General features: G+C 36.6%; 1 protein-coding gene across 1 annotated transcript in view; it reads right to left on the reverse strand.

Moving 5' to 3' along the window:
• PCDH15 (protocadherin related 15) overlaps positions 1-23,671 on the reverse strand; it is a 1,700,294-nt gene that overhangs the window by 434,765 nt on the left and 1,241,858 nt on the right. Inside the window, exon 10 of the mRNA XM_082719991.1 lies at positions 8,597-8,716. Within this exon, the coding sequence (XP_082576117.1) occupies positions 8,597-8,716 (120 nt within the window). The remainder of the gene's footprint in view (positions 1-8,596; positions 8,717-23,671) is intronic.

A 23,671-nucleotide genomic window follows, 5' to 3' on the forward strand; every position in this document is an offset into this window, starting at 1 on the left:
AACAACAACAAATACCAGGCACCCTGAGAGAGATAACCCAAGCAAATATCACTTGAAAAAAGAGATGACGTGGCTAAGTTGGCTATTTGGCATTAGTTAGCTCTTCAAGGGGCTGTCAAAATTCTGATAGAAAACAGATCTGGGTTGAAGAGTCAGGGGATAGACTATGGGACAACCCATGCTGATGGAGGCTGACAGGGGGCTGGAGAAAGGACAAAGCCAGGAAGGGAGAGAATGAATGTGATGTGTAAGCTGTGTCCAAGTCTGTAAATGACCTCTAGAGTGCACTTATATGAAGCAGACTAGAAAAGGTTCACTAAGAAAGTATACGGAACTGAGATTCAAGCTGCACCCAAGGGTTTTTAATGTAAGCTCAATGATGTTGTCTGGTACATTAAAAACAAACATATAGACCAATCTTCTCTGAGGAATATAATAGAAGTAAGAGTGTCTCCACAACATAACCTTCACAAGGTCCAGGAGGGAGTTTAAAACAACCGGACCCATGATGAACCAGGAAATGAGATTCCATTTCAGGAGCTAAAATCAGGGAAGACCAATGATAGGACAAGCAAAGAGGGATTTTTAAAGCAGCTGTTTGAACACTGTGCTCAGAGATGTAAATAATATGCTCACTGCAGGTGAGACCACAGGAAAACTCAGCAAAGACAGGCAAAGTCTAAACATGTGGGACATTTAGATGTGAGGATTATACCAGCTGAAAAAACAAAAACAAAAAAATTAACAACAGCAACAAAAACACTAGGTACATTAGACAGGTTTATTTGGAAATCAGGACCCAAGTCACCATATTTCCATTTCTTAAGATAGAGGGGAAATCTAGATGTGAGTGTGAAATTTCATGATTTTTTTGAGAGATCATCTCAAAGTGATTTAAATTGTGGCCAAAGGCACCTTGGTGGCTCAGTTGGTTAAACGTCTGACTCTTGATTTTGGCACAGGTCATAATCTTTTGGATCAGGTCAGGAGACTGAACCCAACGTTGGGTTCTGTGCTCAGCATGGAGTCTACTTGAGATTCCCTCCCTCCTTCTCTCTCTGCCCCTCTTGCTTAGGCTCTGTCTCTCTCTCAAGTATGTAAATACAAATAAAGTATTTAAATTAATCTGTGGCCAAACAAAATGTCTTTAGTGGAATGGAAATCAAGGTCATTAATTTGTGATTCCTGCTAATGAATAATGCAGCATCAGTTGGAAAACAAACAAGCAAAAAGAAACAAACATCCTGAGATTTTTAAGTAGAACAGATCAATCTGCAATTTCACCCATCCATACACTGTGGGACTCATTTGAAAGAAATCTTAATTGTGGTGATAGATGCCAGAGGTGGCCACATTTTCAGGTTAAATATGTTTGCCCCACACACAATTTCATTTTGAAATTAAGAAGTTAGTAGGTGAATATTATAGTGTTATTAATAGAAGCATAGTTACTAGCAACTGAATAGTGGCAGGAACAAACATCAGTAGGTAACTGAGGTTTACAGGAAATTTCCACAATGGCTAAAGATGGGTTCTCTCTGCAAGGATGTGGCTTGGGCAGGCTCCCCTCTTCCTGCAATAAACCCCAAGTTAGGTGCTCTCGTGGTGCCTTATTCTTTTGCCTCATTGAATTAGGCACATACCCAGAGGATGTCATTACTTATTCCACAGAACTGCTAGCTTGCTAGAGCACATTTTTCTTTTTCTGTAATTTGGAAACTACATGTGGCCGATCAGCTTCTCCAGTCTCTAGGCAGTAAAGGCACATATTATGTTTCATGCCTAGTCCACAAATCCCTGAAAGGAGGAAGCCTTCAGAAGGAATTCCTGCACAGGTGACAAGGATTTCCAGCCTCATAAAACTCCTAAAAGATCGTTCCTAAGTAATGCATGTTTATCTCACACTACATCTATAGCTTGGATAGGTTGGTTTTTAGGGAAAGGCAATAAATGTTTCCCTAAAATACATGGCCAGGCTGTTCTATAGTTGCTGGGAGTTTCATTTTTATAGATTGAAGAGTAAAAATTAGGAAACAACCTTCATAAAATGTAAGCTAGAAACATGGGATGCATAGACAATGAATTCTTTTAAAAAATAAGGATTAAGGAAGAAAGTCCAGAAATCAAATGTGTGGTCAGCCGTCTGTTTCTGCTTTTTAAGGAAAAGTATTTCTCTTGTCGTTTTGTCTTCTGCTCCTTCTTTGATCTTTTTTACTCAATTTCTTGAGCAACCCTTTCTATTTATGGTCCTTTTCTGTCATATCCTCTTACTTCCCTGTCTTTTCTTTTTCTTTCTTTTATTTTTTTTTCCTTTTCTCCACTGTCTCTACCTACAAGCACGTGGGAACACACTTAGGGGAAAAGACACATAGAACCAACAAAAACATCTCCAAATCCTTCATAGGTTCTGCTGTGTCCAGGGGCTTTTCTTTTCCCTTTTCATTTTTGTTCCCTATTTTGAAAATTTTACCATAAAAACTGAACTGTTTTATTAGAACACAGCAGAGAAGAAGAGGAGCCCGTGTGCTCTAGAAAGACTCTTGAGTCTACAGCTCGGAGGCCCTGCTCACACCAGCCAGCCACTCTCCTGAGACAAATTCTCTCCCTCTCATGAACTGATCTGCCAGAAGATGAGAACATTCACGATTCACTTAGTTCTCACACTATGTGTGTGAGGTGGTTCCTATAGGCCCTTCTCAGTCTCTGCAAGCTAAATGTTTATGTTTCTTTGTTTAAAGCTTATATAACAAACACATAATTAAAAAAAAATACAGACTATTAGCTTCACCTCTTTCTATTTTCCTTATATGAAACATATAGGAGGAGTATTCACTTAGAAAATTCACTTAAGAGGGAGAATCAAAATGGCAGAGGAGTAGCAGAGTAAGATGACATCAGGTCGCAGGAGTTCAGTTAGATAAATATCAAACCATTCTGAACACCTACAAACCCAAGAGGAGATCAAAAAGAAGAAGAGCAGCAATTCTAGAAACAAAAAAATTGACCACTTTCTGAAAGGTAGGACATGTGGAGAGGTGAATCCAAGCAGATATATGGGAAGACAGACTGCGGTGGCAGGGGCCAGCTCTTGGCAAGCAGTGGAGCAGCGGAGCACAAAAACTGAAGTTTTAGAAGTCTGTTCCACTGAGGGACATTGCTCCAGAGATGAAGCAGGGGTGGAGCCCTTGCGGGCTCAGGACGACAATGTGGTCTCAGGACCTGTGGCTTCACAGAAAACCAGGGGTGTCTGAGTGTAGCAAAGCTCGCAGATATAGGAGTGGGGAAGCTGGCTGCAGAGACGGAGCTGAGCAGGGGGCTATTAGCTCAGGGTTACCTTAAACCATCATCCATGGCACAGTCAAGACACTGCTCTTTGAGCAGAGACCCACAAGTGGTAGATCCGTGGAGATTCACCTTCCTCCTCTGGGAATGTGAAGCAGGAATCTGCTGGGTTTCAGACTCCAAACAGGGTTGTACACCAGAGACAGAAATGCTGGGTCACAGGCAGGGTTAGCTCGGAGTGGGGCCAGAGACCAGGGAGTTGGGAGGGACTGACTGTTTTTCTCCAAGGGCACACTGAGGAGCAGGGTCCTGAGCTCTTGGCTCCTCCAGGCTGGAGACTGAGAGGCCGCCATTTTCATTCCCGTCCTCCAGAGCTCTATGAAAAGCATTCAGGGAACAAAAGCGCCTAAGAGCCAGCCTGAGCAGATTACTTGGCCTGGCCCCTAGCAAGGGTGGTGCAATTCCACCTCAGGCAAACACATTTAAGAATCCTAGGAACAGGCCTCATCCCAGAAGATCAGCAAGAATATCCAGTCAAGACCAAGCTCACTGATCATGGAGAATAGAGGAATTCCAGAGGAGGGGAAAGCAAGGCATGGGATGCATGGCTTTCTCCCCAAGATTCTTTAGTCTCACGAAGTAATTAAATTTTTTAAATTTTATATTTTTCTTATTCTAATTTTTTAAAACTTTTCCTTTTTCCCCTTTTAACGTTTTTTAACTAGTTTATCTTAAAAATACCTTTCTAAAAAAATCTTTTTAAACCTTCATTATTATAGTCATATTTTATCTTTCATTGTATCTAACTTTAATTTTATTATACTAATTTGTATATCTAACTGAATTTTTTGTATATAGGGTTATTTCTTCTAAAAAAATCTTAAGATACAATTTCTTCTTATAGATCAAAATATACCCTAAATCTAGCAGAGGGCTTTGCTCTGCTCTCCAACCTGAGCACATTCTCTCCACTTTCTTTCTTTTTCCAACCAATTTATCTTATCAATTCTTTTCTTAAAATTTTAATTTTTTAATTTTCAGCTTTATAGTCATATTCCATCCCTGCATCATGTTTACCCTTATATTTGTATATATATAAAATTTTCTTTCTTTAAACTTTTGGGAGGTAGTTTCTTCTAAAAGACGAAAATACTCCCCGAATCAAGTTGGTGCTCTGTTCTATTCATATATATATATACACTTTTAATATATATATTTTAAGTATATATATATATATATTTTAATTTTTAAAAAAAAATTTTACCCTCCTTTTTTTTTTTTACCCCCTTTTTACCCCCTACCTTCTCCTTCCAATTTGGGGTCTCTTCTGATTTGGTTAGCATATACTTTCTGGGGCCTTTGCCACCCTTTTAGTATTTTATTCTCTTATTCATATATCTCATCTGGATAAAATGATAAGGCAGAAAAACTTACCACAGAAAAAAAGAACAAGAGGCAGTACTGAAAGATAGGGACCTAATCAATACAGACATTGGTAATATGTCAGATCTAGAGTTCAGAATGATGATTCTTAATGTGCTAGCGAGGCTTGAAAAAGGCAGGGAAGATATTAAATAAACCCTGTCTAGAGAAATAAAAGCCCATTCTGGAGAAATAAAAGAACTAAAATCCACCAAGATGAAATTTAAAAAGCCATTAACGAGGTGCAATAAAAAAATGGAGGCCCTTTTCCACACCAGCATCTGTCATTTTCTGACTTGTTAATTTTAGCCATTCTGACTGGTGTGAGGTGGTATCATATTGAGGTTTTGATTTGTATTTCCCTAATGCCGAGTGATGTGGAGCACTTTTTCATGTGTCTATTGGCCATCTGGATATCTTCTTTACAGAAATGACTGTTCATGTCCTCTAACCATTTCTTGATTGGATTATTCATTCTTTGGGTGTTGAGTTTGATAAGCTATTTGAGGATTTTGGATACTAGCCCTTTATCTCATATGTCATTTGTCAATATCTTCTCCCACTCTTGTCAGTTGTCTTTTGGTTTTGTTAACTGTTTCCTTTGCTCTGCAAAAGCTTTTGAGCTTGATGAAGTCCCAATAGTTCATTTTTGCCCTTGTGTCCTTTGCCTTGGGCGCTATTTCTGGGAAGAATTTGCTGCAGCGGAGGTCGAAGAGGTTGCTGCCTGTGTTCTCCTCAAGGATTTTGATGGATTTCTTTCTCACAATGAAGTCCTTCATCCATTTTGAGTCTATTTTCATGTAAGGAAATGGTCCAGTTTCATTTTTATGCATGTGGCTGTCCAGTTTTCCCAACATCATTTGTTAAAGAGACTGTGTTTTTTTCCATTGAACATTCTTTCCTGCTTTGTCAAAGATTAGTTGACCATAGAGTTGAGGGTCTATTTCTGGGCTCTCTATTCTGTTCCATTGATCTATGTGTCTGTTTTTGTGCCAGTACCATACTGTCTTGATGATGACAACTTTGTAATAGAGCTTGAAGTCTGGAAATGTGATGCCACCAACTTTGGCTTTCTTTTTCAATATTCCTCTGGCTATTCAAGGTCTTTTCTGGTTCCATATAAATTTTAGAATTATTTGTTTCATTTCTTTGAAAAAAAATTGATGGGATTTTGATAGGGATTGCATTAAACGTGTAGATTGCTTTAGGTGGCATAGACATTTTCATAATACTTTTTTTCCAGTCCATGAGCATGGAACATTTTTCCATTTCTTTGTGTCTTCCTCAATTTCTTTCATAAATACTTTATAGTTTTCTGAGTACAGATTCTTTGCCTCTTTGGTTAGGTTTATTCCTAGGTATTTTACAGTTTTGGATGCAATTGTAAATGGGATTGACTCCTTAATTTCTCTTTCTTCTGTCTTGCTGTTGGTGTATAGAAATGCAACTGATTTCTATGCATTGATTTTATATCCTGACACTTTACTGAATTCCTATACAAGTTCTACATTTTGGAGTGAGTCTTTTGGGTTTTCCACATAATGTATCATATCATCTGCAAAGAGTGAGAGTTTGACTTCTTTTTTTCTGATTTGGATGCCTTTAATTTCTTTTTGTTGTCTTATTGCTGAGGCTAGGACTTCTAGTAGTATGTTGAATAGCAGTGGTGATAATGGACATTCCTGCTGTGTTCCTGAACTTAGCGGAAAAGCTCTCAGTTTTTCTCCATTGAGAATGATACTTGCTGTGTGCTTTTTGTAGATGGCTTTGATGATATTGGGGTATGTACCCTCTATCCCTACACTTTGAAGAGTTTTGATCAGAAAAGGATGCTGTACTTTGTCAAATGTTTTTTCAGCATCTATTGAGAGTATCATATGGCTCTTGCTCCTTCTTTTATTAATGTGTTGTAGTTGTATCACATTGATTGATTTGCAGAGGTCGAACCAACCTTGCAGTCCTGGGATATATCCCACTTGGTCATGTTGAATAATCCTTTTAATGTACTTTGGATCCTATTGGCTAGTATTTTGGTGAGAATTTTCGCATCTGCATTCATTAAGGATATTGTTCTGTAATTCTCTTTTTTGATGGGATCTTTGGTTTTGGGATCAAGGTAATGCTGGTCTCAGAAAATGAGTTTGGAAGTTTTCTTTCCATTTCTATGTTTTGGAACAGTTTCAAGATAATAGGTGTTAATTCTTTTTTTAATGTTTGGTAGAATTCTCCTGGGAAGCCGTCTGACCCTGGGTTCTTGTTTGTTGGGAGATCTTTGATGACTGCTTCAATATCCTTAGTGGTTATGGGTCTGTTCAGGTTTTCTATTTCTTCCTGGTTCCATTTTGATAGTTAATACATCTCTAAGAATGCACCCATTTCTGTCAGATCATCAAATTTGCTGGTGTATAGTTGCTCATAATATGTTCTTATAAGATATTTGTAAATGACATAACAGATAAAGTACTAGTATCCAAAATCTATAAAGAACTTATCAAACTCAACACCCAAAGAACAAATAATCCATTACAAATGTAGTGATCCGAAGGGGCATGTGCACCCGAATGTTTATAGCAGCAATGTCTACAATAGCCAAACAATGGAAAGAACCTAGATGTCCATCAGCAGATGAATGGCTAAAGAAGATATGGTATACACACACACACACACACACACATATACAATGGGCTTGGAAGGTTGGGAAGGAAAAAATGAAACAAGATGGGATTGGGAGGGAGAGAAATCATAAGAGACTCTTAATCTCGCAAAACAAACTGAGGGCTGCTGGGGGAGGAGGGTACGGAGCAGGTGGTTGGGTTATAGACATTGGGGAGGGTATGTGTTCTTGTGTGCTGTGAAGTGTGTAAGCCTGAGGATTCACAGACCTGTACCCTTGCGGCAAATAACACATTATATGCTAAAAAAAAAAAAAAAAAAAAAAGAAATGAAAATCAAATGAACTTATGGTTAATGTTTTCTCAATAAAGTGTTGTCTGAGGGAAAAAAAAAAGAAAAAAGAAAATTCACTAAAGAAGTGATTTCAAAAGAATGCTTTGGGGCACCAATGGCACCCTGAGAAGCTTTCTGGGGGAAGGAGGAAGGGACGGCTTCTTGCTCAGGCTGCAACAAAACCATTTTGATCTTAGCAGTGTGAAAGAAATAATTTCACAGCCTTAAAAAAAAAAAAAGAAATCCTATGTTCTAATCAAAAATAAATAATATAAAAAAAAAAAAAAAAAGGTGGGGCTCAGTTAGTGAGTGTCTGCCTTCAGCTCAGGTCATGATCCCAGGGTCCTGGCATCGAGTCCCACATCGGGCTCCCTGCTCCACGGGGAGTCTATATCTCCCTCTGCCTCTGCCTGCTCTTTCCCCTGCTTATGCTTTCTCTCTCTCTCTCTCTCTCTCAAACAAATAAATAAATAAATAAATAAATAAATAAAATCTTAAAGAAAGAAAAAAAAAGAAGGGCACAGCTAAAGGCTTTGTTCTCTTCTCTACTACCTAAGGCTTCCCTGGTAGACAGTGGTGGTGTGGTATTCCCTGGCATGCACCATAAAACATATACATCACACTAGTTACACCACCTCTGATGATTTATTTGGAATGCTTAAGAGTCCACAAGCACAATGGAAATGTCATGAAAATGGCATATTGTACCTATAAATCATTTTAAGTGTTTATCTACAAAACCCACCCAGAAGTTTTCAAAGTGCTTTTTAAAAGTATAACACAATTAGTTAAAAGATCATGATTTTGAGATAATTTTTAACAGCTGAATGACTACTAATGTAGTTCAAGGAGTCAAGTAACAGAAAAACATAGTAAGGATCTGCTGGGGTAAGCACTGTTTTTACTCCTCATGGTTATGCCACATAACAAGTAGATACTAACATACCGGATCATCAGGGTTATACTGGATAACGTATTCTATCTGTCCATTTGGTCCATCATCTATGTCTGTAGCTCCATTGTCTCCTGAAAATCCTGTAAATATCGTGGTGCCAACTGGAGTGAGCTGAAAATAAAATAAAATAAAAGCCGTCAATCCTCGTTCCATCAACAGCACACCAGAAGTGTTCTAGCACAAGCTCAGCCTTCTGTTACACAAAGGAGAGTAGGCAGCTGCCTACGGCCACAGACCTGACGCATTTCTAAAGAACGCTTCTAAACCTTCCATACGAGTTCTTGTGAAAGCTGAAATTTCCAACATCACGGTCCTTGCTTTGGGTGAAAAACAGAAGGCCCTAACTCAGTGTGAAGCACATTTGAACCAATTTATGATCATTAGCATCTCAGCTCCTGTGGAGAGAATGCATCTATTGTTCCTCCCTTAAAAACAAACAAACAAACAAACAAACAACAACAACAACAACAAAAACCCAAAACCTTGATGGATTAAGTTATGGACAAGCTAGAATTTAAATTGTATGTGGAAGTTAGCATCTTTATTTTAAAGTCAAAAACCACTTAGGAGAGATGAATAACACGATGAAAGTTTGAGGATGGGACATCAGAGACAGTGGTGCTCTATGCATTGGAGGAGGGAGAGAGCTCGAGTTGCCTCAGTTGCTGAAGGCCACTGAGTGGTGGGTGTTGGCAAGACGACCAGATCTTTTCCTTTGGGATTCAAACAATGGCAAAACTTATTACGGCACACAAGACCATGATTGGGCCTTTGGCCTGTGTATCTAGCTTCATTCAGTGTTGCTCTCCACCGAGAGTCATTGTTATTTTCTTTGACCAGTTGGGCATTCCCTGCACAGTGTCTTCCTACATCCAGAGCCTCTAGAAGTGAAGCTTTAGCTGGAGCCCTCCTCATGAGTTACATTTCCACTTACTCAGCATCCCTTCCCCTAAACTATCCCCAGCAAAGCATGCTCCATCCCACATCAGAATAAGGTACCCTTCTTGTTGTGTTTGCATCTAACACTTTTCTTCCTTAATCACTGCATTGAAATCATGAATAAATAAATGTTATCAATCAACATAATCTCTCTGCGTCTATGCGTCAGAGGCTTTTCTTTCTTTTTTTATTTTAGAGATATGTTTTGTTAGTTTTTTTTTTTTAAGATTTTATTTATTTATTTGAGAGAGAGACAGTGAGAGAGAACATGAGCGAGGAGAAAATCAGAGGGAGAAGCAGACTCCCCATGGAGCTGGGAGCCCGATGTGGGACTCGATCCCGGGACTCCAGGATCATGACCTGAGCCGAAGGCAGTCGTCCAACCAACTGAGCCACCCAGGCGCCCCCTGTTTTGTTAGTTTTTAAATGGCATTCTTTCGTGGAGAAATAGTTTCAGGATGGATAAAGAAAATGAGTTGTCTCATGTATTCCTGTTTTCAGTGGGTACAAGTCCAGACCTCTACAGGGATCGACCACATAATGAGTAAATGAGTGAGGCGATCCTGATGTGCTAGGGGACAAACTGAGAATCAAATACATTCTACGAAGCAAATTCTTGCCATAATGGAATATAGTCTTCTTATATCCTAATTTTATGAGAAATGTCTTAGTTCTAGATTGGCCTAGATTTTAAAGATAAACTATGGACTGAATGGGACAAACAAGATATATGCATGAGGCCCTGTAACTACAATACTTTGCAACTTCTGATCTAAGAAAAAAAAAATTACAAGTGTGATGAAAGAAACAAGCCATAGATACAAAGTAGTGAGCATTTACAAAGTCAGCCTTCCTGGCAGGCAGGTCTAAGGGGCAAATTTTGACTTCCACGGGTCAAAGAGAACACAAAGAAGAGAGGAGATGGTCTGAACAGCGCATTTGAGAACACCAGGACACCATGGATGGAGACCCTGGGTGAAAATGTGAGGTCACTGAAAGACTGCTAAGACTTCTAAACTGACAATTTTCATTTTTAAAACTGTAATCCTAGTCCCCAAAGATATTGTGCTTTCTTGAAAAAAAAATCATCTAAATCATTCTAATGCAGCTTGCTTTGATTTTTAAATTATCAAATTTTAAAATTGAATGATGGTTTATTTCTAGATAACTATTAAAACCAAGTATTTTCTGTGGTAAGAATACTTCTATATTTCTCTTTCCCTTCATCAAGGCTCTTGGAAACATGGGCCATTGTAGTGAAGTCAAAGTCAAACACTAAGCTTATTTAAAAATTAGGAAATACTGTTTAAAAAGGAAATAGCAATGGAAACAAAGGATCTGCTTCAAAATATATATATTGGATTTGACTATCACCTATACATCACCTAACATATGATTTCAAAGTATCTTCTGTCTCCTGTGTGAAAATAAAATTATTGGTAACCTTATAATAAAACAAAACCACAGCACCCCACAGGTGTTTTTGTTTAGTTTTTGTTTTTGTTTTTGTTTTTGTTTTAAGTAGGCTCCACACCTGACATAGAGCCCAACACAGGGGTTGAACTCAGAAACCTGAGACCAAGACCTGAGTTGAGTTGAGACCAAGAGTTGGGTGCTTAACTGACTGAGCCACCCAGGTGCCCCCCTGCCACCAACGAGGTATTTTTTAAAGGTCTTTGTTATCAAAACAAAACAAAACAAAAAAACTGTGCTGTGGGATTGATTTTAAAAAATCAAAAGGAATCAAAACAAAGACAAAATGAAACAGAAAAACGTGAATAGGAGGTGTGGGCAGATTTTGAAAACGATGTGTCGGTGTCTATCTACTCATTGAGGCAGCATATCCTACAGTACTAGACTCATTGTAGGGAGGGATTCTGAAGTCCTGAAGCCAAGGGTACAACACAGGTACTAAGGGGAAGGAAGAGGAGGTTGGAAGATCTGGGAGCACATGCCAGTGTCTAGAGGTGCTCAGATAGTGAGTGGGCTGGACCCCTGGGAAGAAGGGCTTTAGAATGACAAGCACAAAGTGTGCTGAAAACAATCACAAGCCCTCTATTTAATTAATTCTGCCAGCCCTTATAATACGCACCTAAAAGAACAAGATGTTAGAACAAAAAAAAATTTTTTAATCAACTCACTATTACTAAAACCAATTTTTTTTCTTAACAAGTTTTTTTGTTTTCTTTTGTTTTTCTTTGCTTTTTTAATTGAAGGAAGGCAAAGTTTCAACACAATCAGTAGTACCTCACCTGTACATTATGAAACACTGGGGCTTGAATCATGATGACATATCATCATATTCAGAAGTAAAACAAGCAAACAGGAGAAAACCTTATGATTCTCTCACTTGATCATGTAACCATTTGTGTAACATTCAACAGCTATATTATTACCCAGTGACATTATTTTCTGTTGGAAATTTTAAATTATGTAGACAGGCTGACATTTTTTCTACATGCTGCTTTAATAATATAAATTCAATCTGACTAGATGTAAAGTTTGAAGTATTATTTATATATGTAGAGGAAAAAAACCCAACTAATCTCGCCTTTGAGTCTCAAAATCCAAAATGCAAATGAAATGTCCCTGCTGATTTGAGTAAGTAATAAAATGGCAGTTGTTAGAAGATAAGAACTGTTGTTAGTCAAGGAGAAAATAAAGCATAATATTCTCTAAATCTCACAACTTTCTATGTTTCCCAGTCTTATGTGAGATTAAGTTTCTAAAAACAAATATTGCATAACCGTATTTGGTTGGAATAAATGATTTGAAAGATTTTACTTCTCCCTGTGTGATATTTGCAAATCCAAAGACATAGTTGCAAATTCAAAGACCCAAACCATGAAAAATTCTGTTTTTCTCCAGTTGTCCAAACATTTTTGAAATTCACAAAAGGCAACCTAAGAGTGTTAAGGTGCCTTAGTATATTATCATCAATTAATATTTTTCCTCTCCATCAGACATATTTCTTTTACATTTAAAAATCACATTTATAGGGGCGCCTGGGTGGCTCAGTGGGTTAAAGCCTCTGCCTTCAGCTCAGGTCATGATCCCAGGGTCCAGGGATCGAACCCCATATCGGGCTCTCTGCTCAGCAGGGAGTTTGCTTCTCCCTCTATCTCTCTGCCTGCCTCTCTGCCTACTGTGATCTCTGCCTGTCAAATAAATAAATAAAATCTTAAAAAAAAAATCACATTTATAAAGAAGTATAATTTTAATACCTCATCTTTTAAAACAAACCCTATATTATATTTTTAGTTGCCTTTAGAAAAAGTGCACATAGTGACGAGGTCCAACAAAGACTGTTGTTGGATTACACATGAAAGGACTTACTGTGCATTTGTTCATGGATGCAATTTGAACCTTATCCCAAAAATATTTCAATTTTAATCACTCTCATTTTAGGATTTAACCTTATTTTTGGGGTGCCACACATAATTGCCCCCAATAGAATTCATGTGCCCATATATGTTTTTATTATTCCCTGAAATTACAAGTAGAAATATGATTCCATAGTCAATTGTCTTAGTATCTTTGAAAGGAAAATAAAGGAGAAATAATTTTCTCATGTCGACAAAGAGAATCAATTTTCTCATTTATGTAATGATATCATAATAAAGGTCATGCATGAGCTCTAAATAGGATTTTAAGCCCTTTTTTTAAAAGGAGAATTTAGGTCCTTGAACATTAAGTGGAAAGGGTTATTATAACAGCAGGTCTCAGCATTGTATTTAGTCTGGGTGCTATCTCTATTCACTATAATTTCACTAACAATCACTATAGTTTCACTAACAACTGGATTAAAGACTTTCCCTCCAACTTTGAAAATGTGGTATTTATTTGTTGACAGCAAAGGACTCAGGAAACATGCCTCATTATGAGTTCAGCATTTGCATAGACAAGTGAGTGCTGCTGTCTTCCACAGCTGAATGTTCACACCAAACATCTTAGCACACATTGTTCCTACTGTGTCCACTAACAGAATGCGGAAACATCCCATGCACACGTGCACAGGTAAAGGCAGCACTAACCTGGGTCAGTGACTGGCTGCACACATTTCTCTGTGATCTACCACTTACCTGGTTGACCCATCAGAAAAGGGCTAGGGTCAGGGATGTTTAAAACTAATATAAGAGCCTCAATGTTCACAGCAGCAATGTCCACAATAGCCAAACTGTGGAAAGAGCTGAGATGCCCCTCGGCAGACAAATGGATAAAGAAGATGTAGTCCATATATACACTGGAGTATTATGCCTCCATCAGAAAGGATGAATACTCAAATTTTGCATCAACATGGAGGGGACTGGAGGAGATTATGCTGAGTGAAATAAGTCAAGCAGAGAGCGTCAATTATCATATGGTTTTGTTTATTTGTGGAACATAAGGAGTAACATGGAGGACATTAGGAGAAGGAAGGGAAAAATGAAGCAGGGGGAATCAGAGGGAGAGGCGAACCATGAGAGACTGTGGACTTGGAGAAACAACCTGAGGGTTCTCAAGGCGAAAGGAGTGGGGGGAACCTGGTGATGGGTATTAAGGAGGGCATGGATTGCATGGAGCACTGGGTGTTATACACAAACAATGTATCATGGAACACTACATCAAAAACTAATGATGTATTGTATGGAGACTAACATAACATGATAAAAAAATAATATAAGAGAAATAGCTAAGAAAAAAAAGATAAAGCATTTTATCTTTATATGGAAGGTCTGGAGAAACCAAAAAGTCCCAAAGAAATGGCCTATTCTAGATGCAAACAAGCAAAGGGAAATGAAACATGAGAAATGGTGTTAAAAAGCAGATTTCATTCATTTTCACTACAGGTATACTGAACAGAGGCACACACCTATGTATGCAACTACACACGTGCACACATGCACACACATATGCACACACATACTCACACTCAGAATAAATATAAATATACATGTATCACCATGACTTACTCTCTGTAGAGGGGGCGCTTCATGAATTTCTCAATATGATATTATAAAGCCATGCTGCCCTATACATTACTATTCACAGTTTTCAGGGCACATCTGCCATGCACATGACCATGTTCTGTGTTCTTTAACATTTCAACAAGTCTCAGAAATATAATTTTGGCTTTCTGAAGGGCATTCTAATGCATGAGACGATTATCAGTGTGGGCAGCTGCCTGAGGGGGTCACTTACTTATTTAGTTCATGTCTGCTTTCACAAATGATTTTATACAGCTATTGGGAAATACAGAAAATGTAGATACATGCAAATGGTAAAATTAAAGAAAATCAAAGCAAGAAATTTCAGTTATTTCAAGAAGATGCAGAAGATAAATTATAATGTGAATGCAAAAAATGAACAGTTCTCAATTAACTGTGATTCATGGTGAGTGATGCTGACCGAAAAATTATGAACAGCACCCCTAAAAGAGAAGACTTGTTCTCACTTGCAAGTTTACTTGTAGTATTTTCCCACAGAAGCATTTTATTTATGGTTTCATATAAATACAATTCCTTCTCATTATCCATGGCGATTATGTTCTATAAAGTCACCATGGGCACAGACTTAAATACTGAACCACAACTTCCACAGAGAATATGGAGTTATCCCACTGCTAGGGGTGACACAAGCTTAGGTTCCCCCCCAGCCTCGTCACAACATTTTCATCAACCAGTCAATATATAACCTTGTTTTAAGTGTGCTTCTCTTTAAAGACACCTTATTTGATATGTGTTTTGGATTCACTACCATTTAGCTCACAGCCAACAGCACTATAACGTACGCCTGAATACATTTACCTAATACATATAGTCTCTCTGTAAGGTACATATTGCCTTCTTGTATTGGGAAGCTAGATGGCCCTGCAGTGCTACCCCTGGGGGCCATTTTAAGCAGCAAAATCACCAGCAAAAAGTACAAAGATGTAAACAATGTTGCACTAACTAGATAGCAGAAAAAGTACACTTGTTTACAGTAAGAGACATGAAACAAGATGGTAGAGCATCATCTTGTTTGGCCTGAGGTAGATGTGTGTATAGGGGATGACTCAAATTTTTCATTCCTCTGCACATGTCTGTGAATGAGCATGGAAGTTTGGCAAGTATTGAATTTGGGCTTATAAATAAATTTGAGCAAGGAGGCAAACTTGCAATTATAGAATCAGTGAATCATGAAGATGGACTGTACGTGACAAACAATACTAGTAATTCATTATGAGTGTGGCTTAAAAACTCAACCGACCAGAAACTGAGACAGGATTGAGTCTCATCTCTAGCTCCCCTGAGCTCGATGATCCCTGCTCCTCTGGAATTGTTTCCTGCTTATGAATGTTAAATTTGGATTAAAGCACTTTTGAGAAATATTTTATATCTGTATTTTGATTGTTTATTAAACAACTAAATAAGAGGAAAGATACACTTTATCAATAAAAGGGCATTATCAATAATGCAAAGATCTTGATTCTTTTTAAATTTATCAATAGATGTGGAAATTTATAAGCTGATTCTAAAATTTACATGAAACTTCATGGAGTCAAGAATAGAAAGAGAGTCTCTTCTAAAGAAGAACTAAGTGGGAAGACTTATACTACCCAATTCCCTGACTTCAGTATAAATCTACAGAAATTGAGACACTGCAGTACTGGCTTGAGAATCAGCAAAGATACCAGTGGGACAGTATATTGTGTCCAAAAATAATCCCCACAAATAGGCACCTCATTCATAGAGAAAGACAATACAGCAGTGGTTGTGAATTCAATGATCTTTACAAGAAATGGTGCAATGTCTTTTTTTTTCAATGTTGTATTTTTCTTTTTTTTTCCATTTTATTTTATATTTATTTCCAGTGTTCCAGCATTCATTGTTTATGCACCACACTCAGTGCTCCATGCAATATGTGCCCACCATAATACTCACCACCAGGCTCACTTGACCCCCGAGCTCCTTCCCTCCAAAACCCTCAGTTAGTTCCTCAGAGTCCACAGTCTCTCCTGATTTATCCCCCCCTCCAATTTCCCCCAACTCACTTCTCTCCATCTCCCAGAGTCCTCCATGTTACTCCTTATGCTCCATGAGTAAGTGAAATCATATGATATTTGGTGCAATGTTAATTAGAAATCCACATGGGGAAAAAAAATGATACCATTTCCTACTTCACAACCTACATAAAACTAAATTCCAGGTGGCCTTAGGCACTCTTGGTGCTCGATTGGTACAGCCGTTGTGCAGACCAGTACAGAGGTTCCCCAAAATATTAGAAATAGAATTACCATATGATCTAGTAATGCCACTTTGGGGTATTTATGCAAAGGAAATGAAAGCACTAACTCAAAAAGATAAATGTACCTCCATGTTCACTGCAGCCTTATTTACAATAGCCAAGATTTGAAAAAACCTAAGTGTTCATTGGTGGATAAATTGATAAAGAAAATATTGTCTGCACTGTCACAGTCTTCTCAATTACCCTTCATGGTCTGAGGATTCTCTTCCATCATAGTAATCTTTCTAAATTAGAAGCCATTCATTCTTTGGCCACTATACAGCTGTTAACTTCCTCCTCAGATAAAATAATTGTATGATATTTATTGGAAATCATCCCTGCCTTGGAAATATGCTTTAGATATAGTGATATACTCAAAGACCAAGAGAGTCTTCACAAATGAAATAGAGTGATGAATTTGTACACAGGTTCACATTGAAGACTTCAGCTTTTTCTCACAATGATTAACTTACATTATCTCCGAGTCTATGGTCACTTATTGAGAGCTTAATATAATCATTGCCTCTGTGACCATTATGATGGTTTTATATAAATTAATTAACAGAATATTTGTTTTATCCAAAAATTCATCCAAATCAAATGTCTTTGTGAAGTTTATCTTAAAACCTTCTAGAAGGGCAAATAGCACACATTCCTGAATTCAAATTTAGCGGATGTTATTTTGCGGGGATTTATTAAAATCAAAGAAAAAATTTTTAAAATTACATATGTTCTTCATCTTCCCTTTAACATGACACAGTTTTTGCACCTGTGTGTAAAATCTGGATTCCCTATTTTAATTATGAAAGCTAGAAATTCACTTCATCTGAAGAAATTATTAAAGGCAAATTCATGTAGATAAGCATCTTCAAAATAAGAAGATTATTATTGTTTGAGTGATAAGTACCTATACTCATCTTTATTAAAACTAAAGAACAACTAAGCTTAAATCAAATATATATGTATGCATCTATAAATACAGATACACAGAGAGAATGTGTGTATGTGTATATTATATATATATATATAGCATATATATGTTATAAGAGTTTACTAAATTTGAAATTTGTCAAATACTTGAATTTTTTAAAACAGCTAAAAAATTGATTCCCATTTACATATCTAATGTAGAATATATATTTTTATGTATCTCTTTCTAGTCCATTAATCTCCATCTCCTTTTTCCTATCTTATTGGTCTCTCATTTCCCAGAGAGGATGTTTCTAGTTCCCTTGAGGTGGAAAACAGGGATAAGTAAAAGGAACTGGAGCTTCTTCCTTCGGAAGCTTTTGTGTGCTATAGGTCACATGCTCACGCTCTCTCTTAAAGAAATTCTGTGAAAGGCTATGGCTCTGGAGGTTCAGTTATTTTTATTCCTTGAAGATATTTATCAAGTGTCCAATACCATGGACATTTCATATTCATATATATATATATATTTTTTTTAAATATATAAATATATTTAACTTAAAAATTACCTTATTGTGTCCAACAATCATAAAGAAAACACTTATAAAATGTGTTAAAATTTCTTAACTATAAATGAAATCTCACTGTTACACTTCATCATGGATGTCATCTGTGTTCTTAGATCTACCCCAATGACTGACAAGAACAGATGTCCAAAAATGCAAGTATTCATGCAAGGAGGCATGATGAAATGTGGAAGACCATCACAAAGCTAGGAATTAAATCAGGAAAGTGAATGTTCAAACTGAACAGATTCCTAGATCATGTCATTTCTTATGTGAGGAATAGCTCATGTTGTCAGTGTTGTTCAGCAAATTACCACCAGTCCATGAACTTAAATTTTGCATTTACTTTGTGAAGACACTTCTATGTAACTATGTCTACAGCATAGTTTCAAGGTAAAGTAGACTCACAAGATGGCCCAACTTGTACTTCTACTAAGTACTTCAAGTGTATTATCTTTTAATCTTTTAATGCAACTTTGTAACATTATTTTCATTGTTAAACTTAGTTTATAGTTGAGGAATCATAAGCAAAGAGCTTCTGGCTGATGTCGTAATTGTACTTCATGGTTGATCGGGACTGTACCCCAGATCATCTGACTTCAAGATGTAAAAATTCCCAGACACTGTGAAATATATTATTTGAGAAATTTCATAATCTGCTATTAATAAGCTTATGAGAAAAGGGGAAATGAAAGGAAGAATAAATATAATGTGGCATATACCCAAACTCAAGGTACACAGGTAATGTGAAATGATGCAATTTAGATGATGTATTCCATCAAACCTTAATTATGTTTCACCCTAAGGAAAAATAGTTTTGAGATACTTACAGAAAGACAAAGAAGTTAAACTAAGCTAGTGTCTGAATTTTATAAAACTCATATTAAATTATTATTGCCATTGAAAATAGGTAGATTCTCAGCAAGCAAATTATTTCATAAATCCCCAATTTTGCCTTTTTAGTATGCCAACCTCCTCATTCGTGATCAAAACTTCATTGCTAGTTTATTGCTTCATGCCTGAAAAAACACTCAATAAATGCTCAAGGGGTAAAGAGAAGAAAAATAAAATATATTCAAGCACAGTGATTTGCATTTTCACCTAAAGTTTCTCAACAAATCAATGCTTCACAAATCACTAATAAAAATTTTGGGTAAAGGTTTGAAGAGGCTACCATTACCAGTAATGAGACACATTGATATGGTGTGTCTTTCTTATTATGTGCTATGAAAGACACATATTATCTTTGTGGTATTCTTGAACAAAATTTATAACATGCAGAAATATCAGGTAAATGCAAATTGAGAAATATCTATAAACTGTCCACTCCTGAAAGTTATTAAAGTTGTTAAAGTCAAGGGGATATTAAGGACCTAAGGCTGAGATTATAAAGACATGCCATCTAAAATCAATGTTTGATCCTAGCTAAAGTCTTTGACCTATAAAGGACTTTTTTTGGGGGGGGAAATCAGCAAAAATTAAATGAGGTCTATAGATCTATATATGATATGTAATATATATTATGCATATGATTATGTGGCATATATACACATAAGCAATATGTATACACATCTATCTATCTATCTATCTATCTATCTATCTACTAGAGAGAAAGGTTATCTGATCAGTACTTCTCACAACTGTCAAGGTGATCAAAAACAATAAAAGTAAAAAATTACCACAATCTAGAGAAGATGAAAGAGATACAATACCTAAAAGTAATCTGGTATGCTAGACTGGGTCCCAGAACAAGAATAAGCACATTAGGTAAAAACTAAGGAAATCCAAATCAATTGTGGATTTAAGTTAATAATAATATCACTGTCGGTTCAGGAGTTTTTAAAAATGTACCATACTAGAACTAGAGGGTACTATACTGAGTGAAATAAGTCAATCAGAGAAGGACAATTATCATATGATCTCTCTGATATGAGGAAGTTGAGAGGCAGAGTGGGGGGGTTGTAGAGGGTAGGGAAGGAAAAAATGAAACAAGAGGTGATCAGGAGGCAGTCAAACCATAAGAGACTCTTACTCTCACAAAACAAACTGAGAATTGCTGGGGGGAGGGGTTAGCGATAGGGAGGCTAGGTGATGGACCTTGGGGAGGGTATATGCTATGGTGAGTGCTGTGAAACATGTAAGCCTAAGGATTCACAGACCTGTACCCCTGGGGCAAATAATACACTATATGTCAATTAAAAAAATGTACCATACTAATAAAATCTGTCAACAATAGGGGAAATTGGATGTGAGTTGTATGGTGTTTCATTTCTTCTCCTAAAATGCTATTTAGGTCTAAATAGTTAAAACAGGGGTGCCTGGGTGGCTCAGTGGGTTAAGCCACTGCCTTCAGCTCAGGTCATGATCTCAGGGTCCTGGGATAGAGTCCCGCATCAGGCTCTCTGCTCAGCAGGGAGCCTGCTTCCTCCTATCTCTCTCTCTGCCTGCCTCTATGCCTACTTGTGATTTCTGTCAAATAAATAAATAAAATCTTAAAAAAAAAGAGTTAAAACAGGCCATTTCCATAATCACATTCATTATTACAAAATCCAAGACCTGAGCATGTCATTTATTAAAAGAAAATATTTTTAAAATAATAAAGCTTGGCTCATTTTTATTACATTTAGTTTTTTTTTAATTTATTTTTTATTTTATTTATTTATTTTTTAATAGTTTCAGCATAACAGTATTCTTTTTTTTTTAATTTTTTATTTTTTATAAACATATATTTTTATCCCCAGGGGTACAGGTCTGTGAATCACCAGGTTTACAGTTTTTTAAATATTTATTTATTTATTTAAGAGAGAGAAAGAGAGAGAGGAGGGGAGGGGCAGAAGAAGAGAGAATCCTAAGCAGGCTCCACACCCAATTTGAGCCAGATTTGAGATGCTTCAAGGAAGATATTTAGCATTAATAAATGTACTTAATAAATGACAACTGTCATGAATTATCAGGTAGAATGGTAGAATGAATCTACCGTTATCATTATCATCGGCCCTTATTCCATTCAGTGTTAGGAAAAATGATGCCACTCAAACAGCAAGGAGATCTGCATAGATACCTTACAGGGAACAAAATTTGGATAAGAATAAATTTAAATTCAATCTGGTGTGAAATTGCTTCTTAATTAGTATGCTTAATAATGCAAAAGTAAAAAGAAATACTAGAATTATTATAAATCTGAACTTTATAGACATTTAAGCTGTTAACCAGGACATGATTTATGACGTGTGAGTAATATCAATAATTATGAAAAAACTTGATTGTTTCTTAAACCCAAGGTAATTTCAACTGTAAACCTTCACCTTCCTAAATTGTAAATGCCATTTTAAATTTAGATTTATGGAACATCCTTTTAAGTTTCCTATTATTAGTAACGTAAAGAACTCAATCAAACACAGATTTATTAAATTGGCGGGATGCTCTTGGGGACCATTGGCATTGAGCCTCACAAAACTGTGCATGCAGAAAAATCTTGTAGAGGAAAAAAAGGACTCTTGGTCAAAAGAGAATCATTAATTTCACTTAATCAATAGGACTTTAGTTTTTCTGGGACATGAGAAGTAAGGTAAATATTCTCAAGTGGTATAATAGTCATAGCTGAATAAACATGTAATTTCCCCCTATAGTTATGTAAAAAGAGCAATAATTAACATAAATATGTGTTTTCCCCCAAGGGCCATGTAAAAAGAACTATAATTCTCATAGCTCATATTTACCAAGTCAAAAAGAAAAAAAGTGGATTTTTTTCTTCTCATCGCTGTTGGGTAATTTAAGTAATTCATCACAATAATCCAGAAAGCTCTTTTTTGTTTCTTTAAAAATGTCACCATGAATGAGCTTCTTTTCAAATTTAACTCAAAGCAAGTTCTTACTCTCTAGGTCATCCTTATCTCAGGGACAAAGTGAACATTTATGTTAAATAATACTTTCCTATTTCATGGTTGTACCATTCATGGCTTACTGATAAGTCCAAGCACAGAACTCCTACAATGTTCCAGGCACTGTTCAATTCAACCAACAAAACAAAACACTGACTGTAATAAGGATTGCATTCTAATTTGGCAGATACAAAGGAAACAAATAAACAAATAAATACATACACAATATCAGGTTTAAATAAGTCCTATAAAGGCAATCCATTTCAGACTGTCTCTTGGAATAGTTACAAAAGGGAAGCCTGGATTGGCTCAGTTGGTTAAGCCTCTGCCTTTGGCTCAGGTTGAGCTCCTGTTGAGCAAGAAGCCCCTTCTCCCTCTGCAGGCTCTGCTTGCCACTCCCCCTGCCCCTGTCCTTTGTACTCACACACTCTCTCTGTGACAAATAAATAAATAAAAATATTGGAAAAAAAAAAAGAAAGTTACAAAATATACAGGTACATGGTATATGCTAAAATCCATGGACCTCCATTTCTGATTTAAAATTTATTACAGGTATCCATCAAACCCTATGAAGTAGGTATTCTAATATTTTTTTCATTCCCATTTTTAAGGAGAGGCAACTGGAGCACAGATAAAATATATTTATTTTTAAAATAAATGATAGGGGCACATGGGTGGCTGAGTGGGTTGGGGTGCCCAGATCTTGGTTTTGGCTCAGGTCATGATCTAAGGGTAATGGGATTGAGCCCCATGTGGAGCTCTACACTTGGAGGGGAGTCTGCTTGAAGATTCTCTCTGCTCTACACTCCTGTGTGTGCAATCCCTCTTTCTCTCTCTCTCAAATAAATAAATAAATCTTAAAAATAAAAATAAATGATAAACCAACTCTAGCATGGTTGGACATCTGGGTTGTCTCCAGTTTTTAAATATGATGAGAAAGTCTTAAATAAATCTTCATGTATATGTTTTGGTGGACATATGCAATAATTTATCTGGGGTATATACATCAAGGCAGAATTGCTGAGTCATAGCATATTTACCTGTTCACTTTTTCTAGGCACTGTAAACAGATCTCCAGTTACCTGGGTCAACTCACTCATCCACCAAAAATGTATGAAATCTGTGGTCACTCTCTAACTTTACCAATACATGGGGCTGTACTTCCTTTATATTAAAAGCTGAATTTTGTTTAAAATAAATAGATATAATTGAAACTCCATTTTGGTAAAGCCTATGAAAAAGGTATTCTTGTTAAAATTCATTTTTTTTGTTGCTTGTTTTAAAAAAAAAAATTTTTAAATATTGACTTTGTCCCCAGCAAACTCATTAAGCTCATTTTAATTGTAATAATTTATATGTTTATGTTGGCTTCTACATATACAGTAGTACCATTCACAAATAATGAAAGCTTTAGACGTCATTTTCTAAATAAGTTGAGAAATTTCTAATTTGTTCCTCTTGTTTTTGTTAATTTTAAGCTAAGCTGCACAGTGACTGGAAAACATGCTCTGTGTAATTTCAGTCAT

Source organism: Mustela nivalis (assembly GCF_964662115.1).
Source record: "Mustela nivalis genome assembly, chromosome: 2".
Taxonomy (NCBI): Eukaryota; Metazoa; Chordata; class Mammalia; order Carnivora; family Mustelidae; genus Mustela; species Mustela nivalis.